The following is a 20577-nucleotide window of genomic DNA, read 5'->3' as shown; positions in this document are numbered from 1 at the left end:
AAACTGGTCAAAAGGTAGTTCGACATGTGTGTCAGATCGTGATGCAGTAATCTATTACGCTACAGCAGGGGCTGTATCATGATTACGCATGGAGAAACAAACTGGTATGTCTGTAAGGCTTGAAATCTAAGCATTAGTGTTTTAGTTTATTGTGCAATCAAAGAGGGAGAGAATAATGACTTTCTAGTCTAGAGAATGCATATCTAATAAGGGAGAAAAGCATGGTGTGGTGCACATCTCGTGAGGGAGAAAATCACAATTGGTATGGAAGGTTCCAAGTGAGGAACGTGGTTGTTGAACCAGAAGAATTATGTGCTTGATCGGCACACAAAGCTAAAAGGGGGAGATTGAAGATGTAAGATGTCTGCCCTGAAGTAGTCCATGACGTAATCGCTGACGTAGTTGCTGAAGCAGACGTTATGTTAAGTGGTGAAGACCATGTGGAGTCAAGATGCTGAGCTGGAGTCGTGTTGACTTGAAGAGCTAGTTTATGACTTAAGGGAAGAAGAATAAATGCATTTCATGATAAAGAAATTGCATTTAATGTTATGGAAGATGTCCATATTCATGTTGCCTTGGAGACTAAGTTTCGGAAACGTCGTAAATAATATAAGATAGCTATAGGTGTAGAGAGATATAGACACATAAACTGATCTTATAGAGAGAGATAAACTCTTGGAAGTGTTCTTGGCTCGTGCTGAAGCTGTGGCTGAAATACTTGACGAAAGAGAGACATAAGCGGGTAGCTTAAGAATTTTTCAGTAGCGTGTGTTAGGGTTAACACTAGACGTGTAAAAGCTGAACTAAGCAAATTTGGTAATAGATTGTTTAAATGAGATTCTAATAAAACATAGTGTTTGCTTGTATTGTTTTGTCTTTCAGTTTACTTTATTCAGTACTATTGTCGTATCATCTTGCACTAACAGGTTTAACAAATATATTTATTGGTTAGTATTATTTCTATTATATAATTTTAATATTTATTTAAATAAAAACTTTTTAAATTCTTTTGTCTAATAATTTGTTTACAAACATTGTTTAAGTAATGATTTATCCTTTTTCGGTCAAAAGTAATTAATTATCTTTTCAGCATTACTTAAGTAATTATATATATTTTTTATCCGTCTATAAACATAATAGCGGTTAAATTAACGTAGGACATTGCAGTATTTTAAAATTTGTTGAAAATTCACAACATCTCTACGGACAAGTTGGCATTTCACATGGATAATGTATGTACATAAAGATCATAATCTGAAGCCCTTCCCTGTTCGGAAACTCGCTAGGCGTTCCTCGTACGCTTGGCTTGCACCTAGCGCTGAATGAAAAAATTAGAGACTTTGCGGAGATTAATCGCTGATTTATTTTGATTATATACAATACATTTGTTATCTACTAAATCTCCAGCGGTTCACCCTTCCTTTAAGTTGAGAACAACCTGAGTTTGAACTCAAGCGAACGCGTTTTCGTATTATTTTAGCGTTTTAAGTTTAATGAAGGGTAATTTTGTCATTACACAGTCGTCTTCCTCTTTTCACTTTTAGGATTTTCTGCAGTTAATCACGACGGCTTTGCGAATATAACGAGTTTCACATCATTTTTCGTCATTTTTTCTGCTGTTTGCAATAAACTTATGTATATCAACAGATTTATAAGCTAAAAACAGATAAAAACTTAAGCTTTTTTTTGAGATTTCGATTTTTTTTTCACCGAATCACTCCAATTCGCCACGCTTGGTGGCCGAATCACGAGTTTCCGGCGATTTCACAGCCCTAGGCGGTGCATTTTAGAACATGGATCTAAAGTAAGTAAATTCTATTTTTGTACTTGGTGACAAAACTCCTGAAGTAAACCTGATGCCTTTTAAGTGAAAAGGTAAAAGGCAATTAACTATTAGAATTATGACATAGATTCTAATTGGTAAAATATTAAAGTGAAATAAAATGGTGAAAGCAAAAATTAAATATAAAGTTATATGGACTCCACTTATGAGAACGTTACACTAAAGGACACATTATGTGTTTCCTTTTCACCTAAAGACACATTATGCATTTGGAAAATTTTATGTGCACGGCTAGCTTTTTTGAGACTAAAATACCCATGTTTTGTTTTTTTTCTGCTGTAGCTCCCGGACGAATTATTCTCCTTTACATTTTCTAATAACAAAAATGTATTTGATTTTAATTAAATCTAACATTTTGTACCCCCATCATCTTTCATTTATCATTATTTACTATTTCAATATATGAATGTAAAAAGTTTATATATATAAAAATAAAATATTTTCTTTTTCATTTTGATATCCATTTGTATATATATATATATATATATATGTTTTATATTTTTTTAAAAAAATTAACTACGCTCTGGACAAATTTTCTCATGGTTATATAGTTAATGGACAAGACTCGTGAATATGCTCTCATATACAAATTTGTGGTGGATGTCTTCTTATGGACAAGTTCATGTGGTTATGGTTGTGTAACTGTGATTGTTTGTGAAAATGTTTTTGTGGACAAGGTCTTGGATGTCTACATGAATAGCTAATACTAATGTTTGGGAAGAGGATGTATGGACAGGTGTGATGTTTCCAAGTCCGTAACCATGAACTTCATATCCATAACCATACAACCTCATTTACGGTATATATCGTCACCATAGTCTCCACCTCTGTCTCCACTTTCGTATCCACAGCCTTTGTATCCATAACCATCATAACTTCCACTCCGGTATCAACCACCATCTCCACTCTACTGTCTTCCGCCTCCACCGTATCCACCACCAACTCCTCGTCTCGAGCAACCACCTTAGTATCCACCATCTTCATATCTATAACCACCTTCCTAAGTCGCCATAATTAGTCTCGTCGGAACTCAGATCTCCTCAGCGACTCCACTACAATCCCATATCTCCGCTCAAGCTTCAAAATCTCACTGCTCTCAACTTCAGTCTCAATTCGAACCTTCTTGATGGATTAATTGCCTTGGTCACCGGAGCTGGATTTTGGAATTCGCTCTCCTCTGTGACTTCACTAAACTCTCCAAATCTCCTCCGCTCAAGCCCATAAAGCTTGAATCTGCTTCTAGTAATAGTCATGGTAGCTACAAACATCATCTCTTCCGCCACCAATTTCTTCCATTCTAAATCCTCACCGACCTTTGTCCCTTCTGTCCATGACCACCTCCTCTGTCAGCTCCACACAATCCACACAGCCATCAGCCACCTCACAAAACACCAGCAAAAAAAAATCCACTTCAACTGCTTCCAGCCTTCCATCGTCTCCTCCTCCGCGTCGTAAGATCTCCTCATCTACTCTAAGTTATCCTCATAGCTTATGCTTGACATAACTACCCTGACCTCTACAAGTACATGGATTACACTCCTTTTTCTCTTTGCCCTTCCGATCTGGTTAAGCTCATCCTCCATGGCTGTCACACACGCTGTCGTTGCTTCTCGTGTACTCTGCGTAATTCTACAGACACGAAACCACGATAATTATTTTCGGTGAGAGACGTGTCTTATGATGGAGGAGGAACCTGAGTCTTGGTGAAAGACAAAAGATGGGTGGATTTCTTATCTAATTTGATTTTTTAAAACATTTACTCAATCTGGAATCTGAAATCGAGAAACAAAGAAGAAGATAAATTGTTATGCTTTTCTATTTACTTTTTTATATACTTTTTTTATTTAATTTGGTCAAGAAGAAACTAGAGATGGTGTAGTGCAAAGATAATAAATGGTGTAGTACAAGGATAGTGAAGTCTTTTTGCAACTAAAAAGTGTGTCTAGTATTCATTGTGTCTTTGAGTGTAATTAATATGTTGAAATGTGTTTTTAATTGTAATTTTTTATCTATTTAATGGGCGCGATTTATTTTTTACCTCTTATTTTTCAAAAAAAGAGTTGCGCTAGAATAAAACTAAATCACATGATAACAAAATATTTTTTTACTCTATATACGGTGGGCTTAGCGTAAATAGTTTTACGCTGATATGTTTAACAATCATACACATAATATCAAACTGTTCATTGTAAGTATAACAGGACGATAGAGACGATTTGCTCTTAAAAATCTAACAAATATATGCATGCTCTTAAAAATCTAACAAATTTCTTGTTTATATCTAGTTCTAATTAGCTCATGTTGGAGAAATATATCCAAGCAATCATACTCAGTATATTTTAGATGACGAAAAATTAAACTTAAGAAGTGTTAGGAAAGATCAACTAACATTTCTACTTGAATTAAAAATAAAATTGTGGAAAAATGGGGATATTAATATGGGGTGGGATAAAGGAAATAAATGGTTGATGGGTGATGATGATATTGACAAGGCAAAATAAAAGAGCCTGATTTGATGGGGTTTGGTGTGTTTCTTTGGATGTGATTTGTCTCTCATTCTGCACCATTCTCTCGCATTTCCTTAGATAGTAAAGGACTCTCCAAGTCCAAGTGTGTATATACTTATCCAGTCGTGAGTTCCGAATATTTCAACTAGATGTACGTATAGTTCAGGTAATAGCAAAGATATGTTTAGTCAAGTTTTTTTTTGATAATTTGTTTTATACATTTAGTCAAAGTTTATCATGAAATGATTCTACATTTTTTCTGCAATGAAAACACTTTTCAAATATACACTTTGTCAACTGTGGACATTTATTTTACAAATTAGTGCTAAATTTGTTTTAGGTATTTAACAAACATTTTTTGACAAAGTATATATTTTTAATAATGGTAAAATTTTATGTAGATTTATTTTCTAGATGGTGATAAACTTGTATCTTGGTGTTTATGAAGGAAGTTTGCATTTGTATCGATAAATAAAGGGTAAATTTCAATTTTACGACTTTTTCAATATATCTTTAAAGAATAACTATTTTCATAAATATCTTAAGTTTGAGGTGAAAAAGATTAAACTAACTCTGTAAATTATTTATAAATATTTTAAAATAATTTATAAATATTTATAGAAGTGTATAAATTTAATATCACCCTCTAAATATTAAACTATAAACAATAATCACTAAGCCTTAAACCCAAATGTTAAAATATTTCTGACTGAATTTCTTTTGAAAAGTGGTCAACTTTTTTCTGTCATCATTTTGAAAAGTGCTTAACAAATTATGGTATTTCAAACAATATTTCTAAATAAATCGTAAATAGTTTTTTTTACAATTGAATACAATCATACAAGTATGCAGTGCCAGTGCCTGAATGCAAATATATGTCTACTATAGAAATTCACATAATTGTATGCATACAAATTTACTATCATTTTGATAAATAGTACAAATCTACTATTATAAATCAGTTATACCATAGTAAACCATAAATTTACCAATACTTGAGTAAAATACTCAAAAGTTTAAATAACTTTTACGCTGAAAGAGATAAGTTTACCACTTTATTAAAAAAATTGTCAATCAATGAAAAAGTATCTATACCAAAATACAAAAACCGACCAAAATTCGATCGTCTAAACCAAAAGTATACAATGCAACATTAGTTTATCATCGAAAATGAAATCAATAGTTCTTATATACAGTGCCGGTCCGGGTTCCTATGGCGCCTAAAAAGCATCAATTAATTGATGCCCTGTAACAAAAAAAAATTAAATGAAACCATTCTAAAACAAAAAAAAAACATTCTTGTTACTTGAGAATACTGTGAGTTTCGGGTTACATGAATTTGTCTACTTAGCTGAGTTCTTACTATGTTTCCAGCAACATTTTCTACAAGTGCATGAAAATTAAAATAAGTTCACATTTACTTAAAGTGAAAAAAACAATACATAATTGGTAAATACAACAACACAAGAAAACGATCTAAGTGAAATATGTATAGTTTGTAAATTTTACTGAATTTTTCAATTGTCAAAGCATGAGAGAGACCAAACGAGTATTTAAACCCAACAAGAAATATTTCATATTTGTTCTTTGTTTTTAAGATATTTGGGTGAAACAGAAGATAGTTAGTAGAAGGAGAAGAAACACATACATGAGTAAGATAACAAAACGGTGAAAGATCGACTCGACCATGAAAGAAGGAAATCCAGAAATTGTTGAAACTCTAATTAACAAAAAGTAAAAAAAATGAAAGATGAGGAAAGATGAATTGCATTTGGTAAATGGCTGCTATTTAGAAAAATAAATTAGTTTTTTAGTTGATTTGTTTTTGTCTTATAGGGGTTACAGCATTTGTTAAAATATATAAAAACGGAAACTAAGATATCCAATAAAGGAGTCTAAATATGTCGGATTATTATACTTATTACCAATTAAAATGAAAAAGCAGGCACAAGACTCGAACTTGCGTTCATCCAGCGAACGAAAACATAACTCAAACCACTATATATACAAGCATATATTGTCTTTTTTTTTTGGCGCTCCTAAACTATGTACACATTTTGGCACCTAAAGTCCAAGCTTTAGGGGCTTTACTCCAGGGCCGGCCCTGCTTATATATCTAGTTCACGAGTAAAAACTCTATCACTAATAATATAAAAAAATACCATACTGTTTCGGGTGGTATTGCAAGGAGAAGTGGAGCTGAGATGTGAAGAGGAGGCCTGTTCTGTCGTACCTCAGCTTGAGGAGACTGCCATACGAGGGCTCCAAGAACTGCCTTAAGGACTCTTTCCGGCGCAGGTGTTACTGATCTGTTCTCAAAAAGACGTAGAGAGATATGGGTAATGTGTTGTATTGATAATAGAGAGGAATACAATATATATATACAAGAGAGCTCACGTAGGATCTCTAGAGCTTATCTACAGAGCATCTACTCTAACAATATACAAGATACTTCTATATAAAAGGAACTAGAATACTCCTGTATTTATCTCCTATACGCCTCTGCAAGATGAGCGACCGGATGAGAGTCCAATCTTGGAATTGAGTTGTCGTAAACGCAGACGAGGTAGCGGTTTAGTAAGTGCATCAGCTAGCTGATCTTTAGAAGATATATTAATGACTCTGAGAAACTGTGACTGAACCATTTGACGAACAAAATGATAGTCAAGCGCCACGTGCTTCATGCGAGAGTGAAAAACATGGTCTGCGGCAAGATATATAGCACCCACATTGTCAAAAAAAATTGACAGGTTGAGATGCAGTAGAGACTCCCAATTCAGACATAAGATACGACATCCAGAACACTTCAGCGCAGTGTCAGCTGTAGACCTGTACTCAGCTTCAGTTGAAGAACGAGCAACAGTCTTTTGTTACTTTGAGGACCAGACCACATGATGAGAGCCAAGATAAACAATGTACGCTCTTGTTGAAGTATAATCATCCCGATTTCCAGACCAGTCGGAGTCTGAGAAGGCATGAAGGTTGAGAGTGTTGTTGCTGTGAAGAAAGATGCCTTGATCGCGAGTTTCAGAGAGATAGCGGAGAACACGTTTTGCTGCCTGCCACTGTTCATCCGACAGACGATGCATAAATTGTGACAACTTGTTTACAGAAAAAGCCACATATGATCTTGTAAAATGAAGATAATGCAAGCTTCAACAAGTGTACAATACTCACGACCATCAGTGAGAGGTGTACCAGAAGTAAGTTGCAAGTGACAATTGGAGGCCATCGGAGTTAAGACTGGATTAGCGTCAAGAATTTTAGTATGAGTTAACAAGTCTGTGATGTATTTTTTTGTTGCGTGAGAAGGATCCCTCAGCAGTGCGATGTGCTTCAATTCTCAGAAAATAACTGAGAGAGCCTAAGTCCTTAAGAGAGAATCGGATGCTTAGGCGTTGTGTGAATTTCTCGACCGCTGCAGAGTTGTTTCCTGTGACGACAATGACATCAACAAAAACTTAAACCTCGCTCCACTCCCTGCATCTTCTTAGGTTACTCCCAAACTCAGAGTGCCTACCTCTGTCTTGATCCTTCCTCCACCAAAATCTTCATCTCTCTCCATGTTCAGTTTCATGAAACAGTCTCTCCTCGCAAAAACCTCCATACTTCTTCGCCCCCGTGTTGGTTTGCCATATGTAGCAGATAGAGTGTTCTAAGCCTCAAGAGTTGACCTGGATGTAGCGATAAGTGTTTGAATCGGAGTCTCAATAGCACCCATGAGACCGTTGAATAGAAGATTGTTCTGTCGCTATCAGGCCATGAGAGCAGGGTTTGGAGTGAGAACATCGTTGACATTGATTGTCCCAGGAGGAGGAATGATAGTTTTGTCCATGAACTTGACGAAATCATAACCTCTGAGAAGAGATGTGATTTGCACACTCCAAGTCAGATAGTTTGTTGATGAGAATTTGGTGATATTCACCATTTTGACCGCCGTAATAGGGTTTTGCGGATCACGGTTGAGATTAGCCTGAATGATGTTTGAAAAAGATAAACTTTTTTGTTTGAATAGTATTTACATTCATTCAAAAAAAAAGATGAAGTATCAATCTTAACCGTGAAAAAAAGTTATGGAGGATCTATTGATTTAACAAGATGGCTCTACAAAGACAAGCTTAGACTCCACTTGATATGGAAGAAGACCCGTCAGAAGATTTTCTAGAAGTCGTCTGGAAGACTTCTTTGAAGTCGTCTGGAAGACTTCCTGGAAGTCTTCTAGTGCATTATATTTTAGAAGACTTCCGAGAAAACTTCCCATAGGTCTTCCAAAGTCTGATGTAGATCTGAGAAACATGTATATCAAACGCAAATCTGAAAGACTTGCATATCATATTAAAAAACATTCAAGTGGCTTAAAAACAAGGAAAATGAGTGGAAAATTAAATAGACATACATTTATAAAAGACACAAAGTACATATCCAAGTGGAAGATGAGAACCATCTGATTAAAACCTGCAACAAAAAATAGATTAGTGAGAAAGACATGAGACAAAAATGAAAAATTTATATAAAGTTTAGTGTTTTCAAGTCAAAGAGATTAGAGTGGGTTAGGAGAGTTTTAGTTTGGGAAAAATGTATGAATTTTTTGCAATAGGAGTTTGCCAAATGAAGAAAAATCAGACATAAGAACTTACCAGAACGCTCAGATCTATTATGAAAGGGAGACCTGGGAGAAGACTCCATTAGACATAAGAACTTACCAGAACGCTCATATCTATTATGGAAGTCGTCTGGAAGTCTTCTAGCCCTGAAATCTTCCAGATCTGAACATGCATATCCAAATCCAGATCTGAAAAACCTGAATCTCTAAAAACGTTCAAATGGCTTAAAAACAGAGAAAATGAGTGGAATATTAGATAGATCTACCTTTATAAAACATACAAAAATACATATCTAAAATTAATAAATTTACCTTTAAATGAGTGGAAGATGAAAACTATGTGATGAAAAACCTCCAAAACAAGACAAACTAGTAAGAAAGACATGAGACAAAAACAATAAATTGATATAAAGTTTGGTGTTTATAAGTTCAAAGAGGTTAGAGAGAGGTTGGAGAGTTTTAGAATGAGGAACATGCTATTTTTGTTGCAGCTATTTGAGAGGAGGAGAGAGAATGTGTAAGTTTTCTAGATATATGGAGAAAAAATTCCACTAAGGTTAAATATTTTCGATCAGAAGACTTACTTGTAAGTCGCCCAGAAAACTTCAATATTTTTAGCGGGAAACTAAAATATTTTCAGCGAGAAACTAAACTATTTTTAGCGGGAGTAAGAAAACTTCCCAGACGACTAACATGTAAGTCGTCTAGACCCTAAACATAACTCCTAAACTAAATTAACTAACTAAACAGTTCATAAAATAAAATCAAATTGTTTACTATACACAGAAATAATCACATGTAGATAAAAATTTAATTTTTCAAAAAAAATATTTAAGCTTTTCAAAATCTACCCCGAAGAATACATAAAATGCTACAACATATGTTGTCAAACCCTAGACGAAAGAATATAATGATTCACTACTTTCACTCATCTATGTTGAAAACAATTCAATTTTATTATATTTTAATTTATATCACTTAAAACTATTTATAATTACATGATTTTAATTTTTTGCTTATCAAAATATTTTTTACAAAATTTATAAATTATTTTTAAGATCAATTATACCAGACGACTTCTGTGGACGTCGTCCAGAAGACTTAACAGAATCTCAAAAGACTCAGAAGACTTAGCGGGGATATATTTGTAAAAATGAGTTCAGTTTTTTTTGTTTGGTCACAAAGCTGGTTGTAATTTCACAAGGGTTTTAGGTTACTTTTGCATATGATTCAAGTTTGCGTATACTTTTGCAATCAAAATCAAGTTTTGAGTTATATTTGGTAAATTCCCCTTTAATTAAACCATATAATATATAAAATACATAAATATTTTAATTACGAAATTTACGTTGAACAGTGTTTTTTGATAAAAGCATATAACAAACATTGACAACTTAATTTTTAATAAAATTATAAATTACTAAAACTATTAATCTCACAATTAAAATTTTATTATCAGTAATTTAAAGTTCTTACTTTAAAAGATATAAATGATCAAAAACATCATATGAGTAGAAATCATCATTTAATAGAAATTAATATTAAAAATATACTATATATTCTAATATAATTTAAATTTATATATATACTATCAAATAGAAAAAAAATATTGTTTGGATTAATAAAATTTATTTATATATTCGCATCAATTCAATTATAGATGTAATAGTTACTGTTTTGTAATTATTCAATATATTTTTATAATTTTATAATATGTAAAAATATATAATCGATAAAATTATTTATATATATAATCTTTATTCCGCACAAAACGCGGATCTTAACCTAGTCTATAGGTAATTTTAACAAGTGAAATTACATAAACAATTCAAAACCACTACAAGTCGGTTCTTCACATTAAAAGTCAATATATTCATGTGTGAATTGTTAAGGAAGTTGAGTATTGACGTCAGTGTTTACTAAGTGTACCACCACTAAAGGGCATGAACCTAGACCACTAATTAGATTCTCCTTTTAATACCACAATGTCTACGGTTCTATTTAAATGATTAGTAGTTCTATTATGTATTACCCTTAACATTTAAAACACGTTATTTGAAATAAGATCACTAAAATAAAGGAACGAAACCATATCCATGTAATAGTTTTTTATGTCAAAATAAAATAAAATAGAAAGAATTTAAATATTAGCTGTTAAACGGGTGCGGTAATCCAACACCTAACTTCTAGAACGATCAAGCAGACGTTTAAATATTATAATAATATTTTAAATATATCTAAGAGTAATCCTAATGAGGATTTCTCTACATGAGTATCCAAAAGTACATATATATATATTTATATATGTATATTTAGATATTCATGTAGAGAAATCTACATTAGAGTGTCTCTTATGTTTTATATATTATTATTTAATATTACAAATTTATACTTTATCAAAATATATTATAATATATTAAATATTATAGTTTATGAATACTAAATTATATATTACTTGTTATTATAATTTTATAATTGGTTAGACGTTAATCGCCACTGTTTTGTAAGACCTAACGATTAAGTGTGGTCTATACTAAACACTTAGTTTACGTAATAATAACGGTAAATGATAATGCTGGACACAAACTAATTAGAATGTTGACCAATTCGATTAACAGAAATTCACCGTCCAATTCTACTCGATGATGATTTTTCAAAAAAAAAAAAAAAATTCTACATGATGTACCTGCAGTGAACAGTTGAGCATAGAAGGAGTGTATTAAATAGAGAAATTAGCATGAGTAACCATGAAAAACAAATTCAAAAATAACCATATGAACAATAAAGTTAGAATATGTCATACACTTTTGAGAAATATTACTATATTTACCCCTAAGCAATCTCAACCTTTGATTTTTTCTTTTCTTTTTTTTCCCCTTTCATTTTATTTGTGCTATATTTTATTTATGAATATAAGTTGCCAGATTGTAATATCAGAATAAATCATTCATATCTTTTTATACATATTGTATTTTAAATTTTCTCAAAGAGATATAAATTTCTTTCAAAATATATAAATTGTTAGTAACACGAATATCCTGTTCTATTCTATATTATTTGTAAAAAATAACATCATATTTAAAAGTTATATTTCTATCTCCCTCTCTCACTCGCTCACACACACTCTACTCTATTTGAAAAACATAGAATAATTTAATATCTAATTCAAATGAGACATCATACTTAAACATGAATATTTTAAAAAATTTGATCTAAATTGAATTGTTTACTATTATAACTCTACTAAATTCTTGATCTTCTCCCATATTTTTTTCATACAATCGATAGATTGATTGGTAATATTATATTTTAAATATTATACTATTCTATTTTAGTGGCAAAATATAGTATATTACAATTATATCATCCTCCTCTTCTTTTTGTTCATCTTCACATTTTTTTCATCTTCTTCCTCTTCATCTTTTTTGTTACCCTTCTCTCCTCTGCTCTTCCTTTAAATTTTTTTCACTGCTTACTCATTTTCTTTTTCCTTATTTTTCTTTACCTTTTTTCTTCCATCTCATTGTTCTTTTTCTTTCTACTTCTTCTCCATCTCACTCCTAACTCTTCACTCTTTTTGATTATGTCCTTAACATTCTAATATAACTTACAATATTTCTCTTACTCTCTATCTCTCCCTCTCCTTCTATCTTTTTCTCTCTTACTGTGTTTGGTTTGTTCTATATTATACACGAAAATAGAATAGCATATGCCCACGCGCATGCAGGAGAGAAAGATCCAAGTGTGTGTTAAAATTTCACACTTCCAATGTATATCTATTTTGTTAATTTTGTTTCCAACATAGTTACTTCACCAATTGACCCTATTAAATAATTGTAGGTGTTTCTTTTTTTTTGTCAACATGGTAGATGTTTCAAAGCCTCTATCTAAGTTTATCAATTAATATATGAAATTATATTTTTTGGTTAGCTACCAAATTTTACGTTGTTAATGTAAAGCTAACAGATGTTTTTTAAGAAATTGGCCAAAATAAAGTTATTATTTTGGAGGCCAAAATCATTGGCTTCTATTGCTTCCATTCTATGCATAGCTTAATCTGCTTATATACTTTACAGCAAAAAAGGGATTCTTGTTGTTGATTTATGTAACCTAAAGTCATTGTTTATCCGGTTACCCAGAATTTGTAGCTCTTATCGGAATTGATTTCTTTTGGAAGATAATGAATTGTATTTTATTTAAAAAATAGTCTAAATTTTAATGTAAATTTGTATTAATATCCTAACAAATCATTTTTTCATGAACTCTGTCGGCTGATCCGGTCGGCCTCGGGAGGAATGCACTTAGTGCTAAAAAGTGGATTGGCTATCATATTACCTGTCCCGAGTTTGGAATACCTTCTGATTAATGTTAGAGAGTGAACCGATCATCTGTTATGATCCACCATGTAAACAATCATTTTTTTTTAAACTAAAGTTACGCACAAAACTTTTCAATATTCTATAAAATATGATAATTATTTTACACTAATAGATATAGTTGGACATGTGGACAAAAAAAAAGATATAGTTGGACATGAGCTTAGTTTTAAAAAAAAAAACTAAAAACGATATTAGAGCAAAGATGATGATAATTTGTAAGATTGCCAAAACCATTTTAGGCTCGATGGTTCTCGACTTGATATGAAGGGTAGTATATGGCATATTCAAATCAACGATCATATATGCTCTCTTGTGGGAGGATTGCCCTCATGGTGACTTTACAAAGTATATACAATTGACTTGCGTCAAAAGTATTTGTAGGAGTTCCAATAAGATTAGCTAGTTAGTATTTGAATGCAATGGTACAAGTCTACAAGATGTTTTTGGGTTTTACAGACGGTAGAAGGTCAAAGATTTTTATATTCTTCGGTTTGAAAGAAATATTTTTTAAACCAATATAAATTTCATTTCAAAAATTTAGATTAATTTTATCTAATATATAAATAAATATGAGTTGTAACTAATATGTTATTTTGCTAGAAATAAATTCAAAAACAGATTCATGCAAATATTTCCATATTAGATTGTTCATTATCATATCAATAGACAGAACTGCCTAAAAATATATTCTCCTAATTACTGGAGAAATTTCTACTCTACGTCAAATTTGATGCTACTTTCCAAAATTTACGTTTAAACGATATATTCTTATAAATACTTTTATGTTTAGTATAAAAACATAATTAACCATCCTAAATCATTGATAAATGTTTAAGATTTATTTATAAAAGATTATAAACCTAACCTTAAATACTAACCTCTAAATAATAATCATTAAACCCTAAATCCAAATTTTAAAGTAGTTTTGAAAAGTGATATCAAACTTAGTATATTTCAAGCAATTACTCTTAGTTATTCAATCAACAATTATTGTAAAAGCATTTAGAAGACATAAATTCTCTCTAAATATCTTTTGATCAACGTTTTCATTTGGAGATTTTGATAATTGTTTTACTTAATAATATAAAAATTATGTTTATATCAAAAAAAATAAAATTTACAGTTAATATTTTAAAAAGGAATTAAAATAATGATAAAAATATTTCATATTTAAAATATAAGTTAATATATGGGAGAATTTCAAGTTTACCATATTGTTTGTACCATTATTCATGTTTACCTTCATTAAAAGGATATTTTCACAAATATTTTCTTCATTAAAGAGGGAAAACACTTCTATACCCTTGATTTATAGATACATAAATATAAATAATTATTTAAATATATAAAAATTAAAAAAAAACTATAATTTTTTTATAATTTTCGAACTATAGGTTTTCAAATTTAAACTATTTTATAAAAAGAATTCTTGGATTTTTTTTTCAATTTTTTTTTGAAATTCGAAAATTCATTTTAATTTCTTTTTGAAATTTTTATTTTAAATTTGGCTCGAGATCTTAGAGCATCTTCAACCAATTGCTATTTTTATCTGTGGATGCTACAATAGAGGAAAGTATTCTCAAATTTAGCTATATTTATTTTCCTGTAATGGAAACTAGATTTGATCCGCTTCAAAAGCGCAAGTATTTTTGGGTTATAAACAAAACTAGATATGAATTAGTTCTTTGGTCTTGTTGTATATTAGGAGTATTATTTTATAAAGTTGTAGTATATCAAATAAGTAAATTCGTTTAAAATTATATAATTTATGCATTACTTTATTTGAAATTCTGCTTGTACACTCTTATTAACTCTCTCTCTTAGGCATGAAAATCTTACCCGAATCCAAAAGTGAACCGAAACCGATAGGAAATACAGGTTCCGGTCCGTGATCGAAAAAATACCTATTGGATATTTTTGGACCCGTGGGTCTTTGTTCGAGTCCGGATAACCAAAATACCCAAATTTTGTGAATACTACGTTAATTGGGTATTTAATATATGTTTTCAGTATATAATTTTTTTAAAAGTTTTGGTTCGCATTTTCGGTTATAATTTAGGTTCCCGACGAAATTTCAAATTTAAAAAAAATATATATTTCAGGTATTCGGATAAAAATTTAGATATTTTTTGTTCCTCGGGTAAAATTTTGGTTCTTTTGGATATTTAAATATTTTCAGGTAATTGTTTGATTTTTGGGTATTTTTTCGTGTTCCGGCTTTTCAATTTTCGTGTACTTTGAGTCTCTTTTGGACCTAAATACCCAAACTAAATTGGTCTCATTTGGTATCAAAATTACATGTATGTTACATGTAGTTGAATTGTGGACACAGACTATTCTGGATCCAAAAGAAACCGATCCGAATCCGAACCAATTGTTTTCAAATACCTAGTTGGATGCAAATGTCGAAGACCCGGATAAATCTGACATGAATTGTACCAGACGTCTAAGGCACAAATACCTAAACATATTCTGTCTCATTATATTTTGTATGTATTTTATAAATGTTACATTTGTTGAGTTAGTGAAACTTAATATTTACTTTGGAACCATGGTTTTTCTTTATCAGTTTTCTCTCGGAGTTAAAATACATGATATCTAAACTGGTGCATAAAGTTTACAAATTTTATATGCTAACTTTGAAAATATAAAATAGTCGTAGAGTGTAAATTATACGAGATAGATGGATTCATATGTGATATATTTCGTATTCTAAAATCAATGGATTATTTGTTCAGTGAAATTACATTTTCAAGTTGTCGTAGATGGTAGATTGAGTTAAAAAAAACACTTGTAGACGTTTTTAATTTTTAATTTTGATAGTAATTTCATCACAAAGTATTTTCCATAGGTATACATGTATATTAATAGCATGTTTTATAATTTTACATTTTTAGCTTTTCAATAAATTAGTATAGCTCCAACCGGTGACAATTCTGGAAACAAAAGGAACGAATAGGAAAAGAACATAGATGAATAAAATACCAGAAATGAAAAGGAATGGTTGTTCATTTTCAAATTTAACAAGGAATAATTTTGTTTTTTATTTTTCTGCAAAAAAAAGAAAGAGAAAGAAAAAAATTATTCTTTCTGAATTGTGATTTTTGGTAGGAACGTTATGAAATGCATTATTCCTCATTATTTCTTATCATACCTTGGTCACCATTCATAATGACTTTTTGAGACAATGCAAGAGTAATCAATGTCTAAAATAGTCAAAAATTGGTTTTATGGCAAAAAAGACAGTGGGTAGATTAGTTGTTCATTGCTAGCAAAAATCCCTTTTAAATTCAGTATATTAGAGTATAAGGAAAATGAGACTAAAAATTCAAAAAAAAATAGAACAAAAGAAATTTCTTACATTAAAATAATCCAAATAGTTTTAAGTTGATACTAATTTATAATTCCGTCCCTTTACTTTATAGCTAGATAAAATCATTCATTGTCAATCACCAATCAAAAGTTTTAACTAGAAAATTATTGATCATCATGAAACAAAGAACCAAAGCTAGTAAAAGTGATTTATTAACATCTAATAATCCCAAGTGGCAAAAACCCCACACATGAAGAAAAAAAAGTGCAAAGGACATGCACATGCACTTCATACACCCCACCACCATCCTATCTCCTTATATTATTATTGCCCCCTTCCTCTCCCTTCTTCCCCTCTTACCAAATCAGAGAGAGAGAGAAATAACATCTATAATCTATTACAGGTAACATGATCGGACAGCTTATTAACCTCAAGGCTACGGAGCTCTGTCTCGGCCTCCCCGGCGACGCTGAGGCCACCGAGAATCTGGCAAAATCGGCGGTGGGAAACAAGAGAGGCTTCTCAGAGACCGTTGATCTCATGCTCAATCTTCAATCCAACAAAGAAGGAGCCGTCGATCTTAACAACGTCGCCTCAGCTTCCAAAGACAAAACTCTCCTCAAAGACCCTGCTAAGCCTCCTGCTAAGTAAGCTATACATACATACATACATACATATATAAATACATGGTTAAAAAATAACAAATCTCCATCTCTATGTAAGTTCTTGGACGACGTATTCGCACTCTTCAGCACTAATATATTATAATAAATATAATAGTTATCCTCCAAGCTTACTATTTTGTGACTGATTTGAGTAAACATACCACCAACCAATTTTTCTTTTTGAAACTGGTTACGTTGAAAATTACATACATATATGTATTACCATATACATAACATTTTAATGTGTTACAAAAAAAAAACATAACCTTTTAATATATACATAAACTTTTTAATATATATATATATATATATATATTAATCCATAACTTTGAAGTTACTTTTGTTAGCAATATTATATATAAACCACTACAGAAAAAAGAAACAACTTAGCGTGGTTGATGCGTAAACAGCAATTTATTCATCGCAAAAGCAAACATTAAAGCATTTATCTATAGTCAAGCCATAACAGTAAATTAAAGATCTAGTAATAACATTGATATGTGTACATATATAATAAATGTCGTTGTACGTAGAGCCCAAGTGGTGGGATGGCCACCTGTGAGGAACTACAGGAAAAACATCATCACACAGCAGAAGACAAGTGGCAAGGAGGAGGCCAGCAGCGAGAAGGCTGGAAATAGCGGCGGAGGAGCTTACGGAGCTGCATTGGTTAAGGTATCCATGGACGGAGCTCCTTACCTAAGGAAAGTGGACCTTAAGATGTACAAAAGCTACAAGGATCTCTCTGATGCTTTGGCTAAAATGTTCAGCTCCTTTACTATGGGTACGTGTTAGAATGTAATATCGAAAAAGTGGGACACATATAAATTAGTATTTAAAGAATTTTGGAAACTCACGTATCTATTTTAACACTCAAAGCCGTATGTATGTGTGTACAATAATCAAAAATCGTAAATTTGCATCTACATACATATATTAAGGATTAGATTATAATAACTATGCGAGTTACTATATGGTATACATATAAACGCATAAATTTATATGATTTGTTAATGTTTTGAATAATTTCAAGGAAACTATGGAGCACAAGGAATGATAGATTTCATGAACGAGAGCAAGCTAATGGATCTGCTTAATAGTTCTGAATACGTTCCAAGCTACGAGGACAAAGATGGCGATTGGATGCTCGTCGGGGATGTCCCATGGGAGTAAGTCAAGTTTAATCTCTAATGTGTCAGATTTTTAACTAATAACTCGACTCATTACACGTTTCCGAAATTGGTAGAGAATAAGCCAAAGTATTCAAACTCTGTGTTATAAATACGTACAACCATGCATTGGTTGGCAAGAGACAAGAGGATCTTCCAATTATGCAATTGTATATACTATATATATACATCAATAAGTCTAATAAGCTCATTCGTAGCTGGCACAATCAACTTCTTCTCACCACATTATTGCCTAAAACCTTAGAATAAACTATAAATGTTAAGGACTCACATACCAATGTTCTAACCGTAAACTTGAATATCCATTTCAGAATGTTTGTCGACTCATGCAAACGTTTGCGCATTATGAAGGGATCTGAAGCAATTGGACTTGGTATATCTAACTCATTTTGTGTGTCTTTCCACTTTTCTATTTTTCGAATAAAAATTAATTTGTTTTTCTTGTTTCTGTTATAGCTCCGAGAGCAATGGAGAAGTACTGCAAGAACAGATCCTGAACTTCATAATAAGGAAAAAGGTTCTTGATTTTATATGTAATTTTATGATTTTATGTGGCTGTCTCCTATATATACGTGTTGTAATATAAAATATTTGATCGGTATATAGGGCAATAGTATTGTTTTACCAGTAAGATGTGGACAAATTTGTAATGTGACCAAAAGAGAGGAAACTTAAAAATCTCTGTGTTTGTGTCATATTTATTACCCAACATGTGTCTGTCGGGTCGATGATCAGTCACCACTAGATATATGCATATAAGATATATATATATATATATATATATATATATATATATATGTACATGTGTTTTGATCCCTACTTTTTTTGTCACGAATGTTTTGGAGCTTATTTGCCAAATAACTAAAAAAAAGAGCAATTAGATTTTAGTAAGAGGTTAAAGAGAGATAGAAAGAGAGATAAAGAGAGAGAGAATGTTTTTGGTTAGATAGTGGGTTTATGGTTTTTATATCTATAGGGTGCAATTTCCCAATGTTATGTTGTTTTGATCCCTACTATGCTTCTTTTTTTTTGTTAAAGGGTTTGATCTATACTATGCTTCTTGTCGTTTCTTATGTGTAAGAATTTGTTTCTCCAAATTCAATAATTTGTTGTTGTTTTATGTGTGAAGAAATCCCTAGTTTTGTAATGCACTTGTAGAAATGATGAAATGAAGTGCTTGTTTTTTGATTAAAAAGAGCTTGGAAAATTGCTTCGAAAATGACTAAACGCTTGATTTTAGATCACCGTAATTCCATTCACTCACTACAAGAACTAGATTACCAAGAAAATCTAATTACTGAATCTATTTAAGCCTGTTCGTTTGTACATCTGGAAAATGCATTCAAATAGTCCATCTAGATGTTTTATCCAGATGGTTTATTTGGGTGTTGTTCGTTTTTTTATTTCGTTCATGCATCTATGTTCATTTGATTTTCATTTTTTAACTTGCATTTGCATCCAGGTGGACTTGTTAATAAAATAATTAAAAAATATATTTTTTATGTTTCGGCTGAAAATAGCATTTTTACAGTTTTGGCGAAAAATATTTTTGTGGTTTTTGAAGAAAAATGTGTTTTTGACGAAAAAATGCATTTTTGTGGTTTTGGCGGAAAATTCGTTTTTATGGGGTTGGCGGAAAAATACGTTTTTTACGGTTTTGGCAGAAAAAATATGTTTTGCGGTTTTGGTAGAAAATGTGTTTTTGACGAAAAAGTGTGTTTTGCGGGTTTGACGGGAAATTTTTTCCGCAATTTTGGTGGGAAAATGCATTTTGCAGTTTTGGCGAAAAATGTGTATTTTTGCGTTTTTGACGGGAAAAATGTATTTTTGTATTTTTGGCGGAAAATATTTTTTTGAAGGTTTGACGGGAAAATACGTTTTTCCAGTTTTGGCGGAAAAATGAGTTTTTTCAGTTTTGACATTTTCCGGTTTTGGCAGGGAAATACGTTTTTCCAGTTTTCATGAAACTATATATTTTGTGATTCATCATAATATTGTGACAAGAAAATCAAAATATTGTGACAAATCGCATGGATTTTACATGCCAATACATTGCATATATTTTAATTGGGTAGTT

At 31.4% G+C, this 20577-nt stretch overlaps 1 protein-coding gene and 1 long non-coding RNA gene across 2 annotated transcripts; one reads left to right on the top strand and one right to left on the bottom strand.

Annotated features, from left to right (window-relative positions):
* Positions 1 to 2349: 2349 nt before the first annotated feature.
* On the bottom strand, positions 2350 to 8415 carry LOC125608759. The gene is made up of 2 exons (XR_007339415.1): positions 6518 to 8415; positions 2350 to 3472 (listed from the first exon to the last, which is right to left on the bottom strand). It is a non-coding gene; the product is annotated as an uncharacterized LOC125608759 (long non-coding RNA).
* An 8520-nt stretch (positions 8416 to 16935) lies between these two features.
* On the top strand, positions 16936 to 19195 carry LOC106451788 (auxin-responsive protein IAA7). The gene is made up of 5 exons (XM_013893765.3): positions 16936 to 17292; positions 17844 to 18094; positions 18344 to 18479; positions 18812 to 18873; positions 18957 to 19195. Exons 1-5 carry the CDS (start codon positions 17054 to 17056, stop codon positions 18995 to 18997), a joined length of 729 nt encoding a protein of 242 aa, XP_013749219.1. The 5' UTR covers positions 16936 to 17053; the 3' UTR covers positions 18998 to 19195.
* Positions 19196 to 20577: the final 1382 nt, after the last annotated feature.

Source organism: Brassica napus, chromosome A5 (genome assembly GCF_020379485.1).
Source record: "Brassica napus cultivar Da-Ae chromosome A5, Da-Ae, whole genome shotgun sequence".
NCBI classification, from domain to species: domain Eukaryota; kingdom Viridiplantae; phylum Streptophyta; class Magnoliopsida; order Brassicales; family Brassicaceae; genus Brassica; species Brassica napus.
The sequence above is the reverse complement of the archived record's forward strand: the minus strand, read 5'-3'. Positions and strand labels throughout refer to the sequence as shown.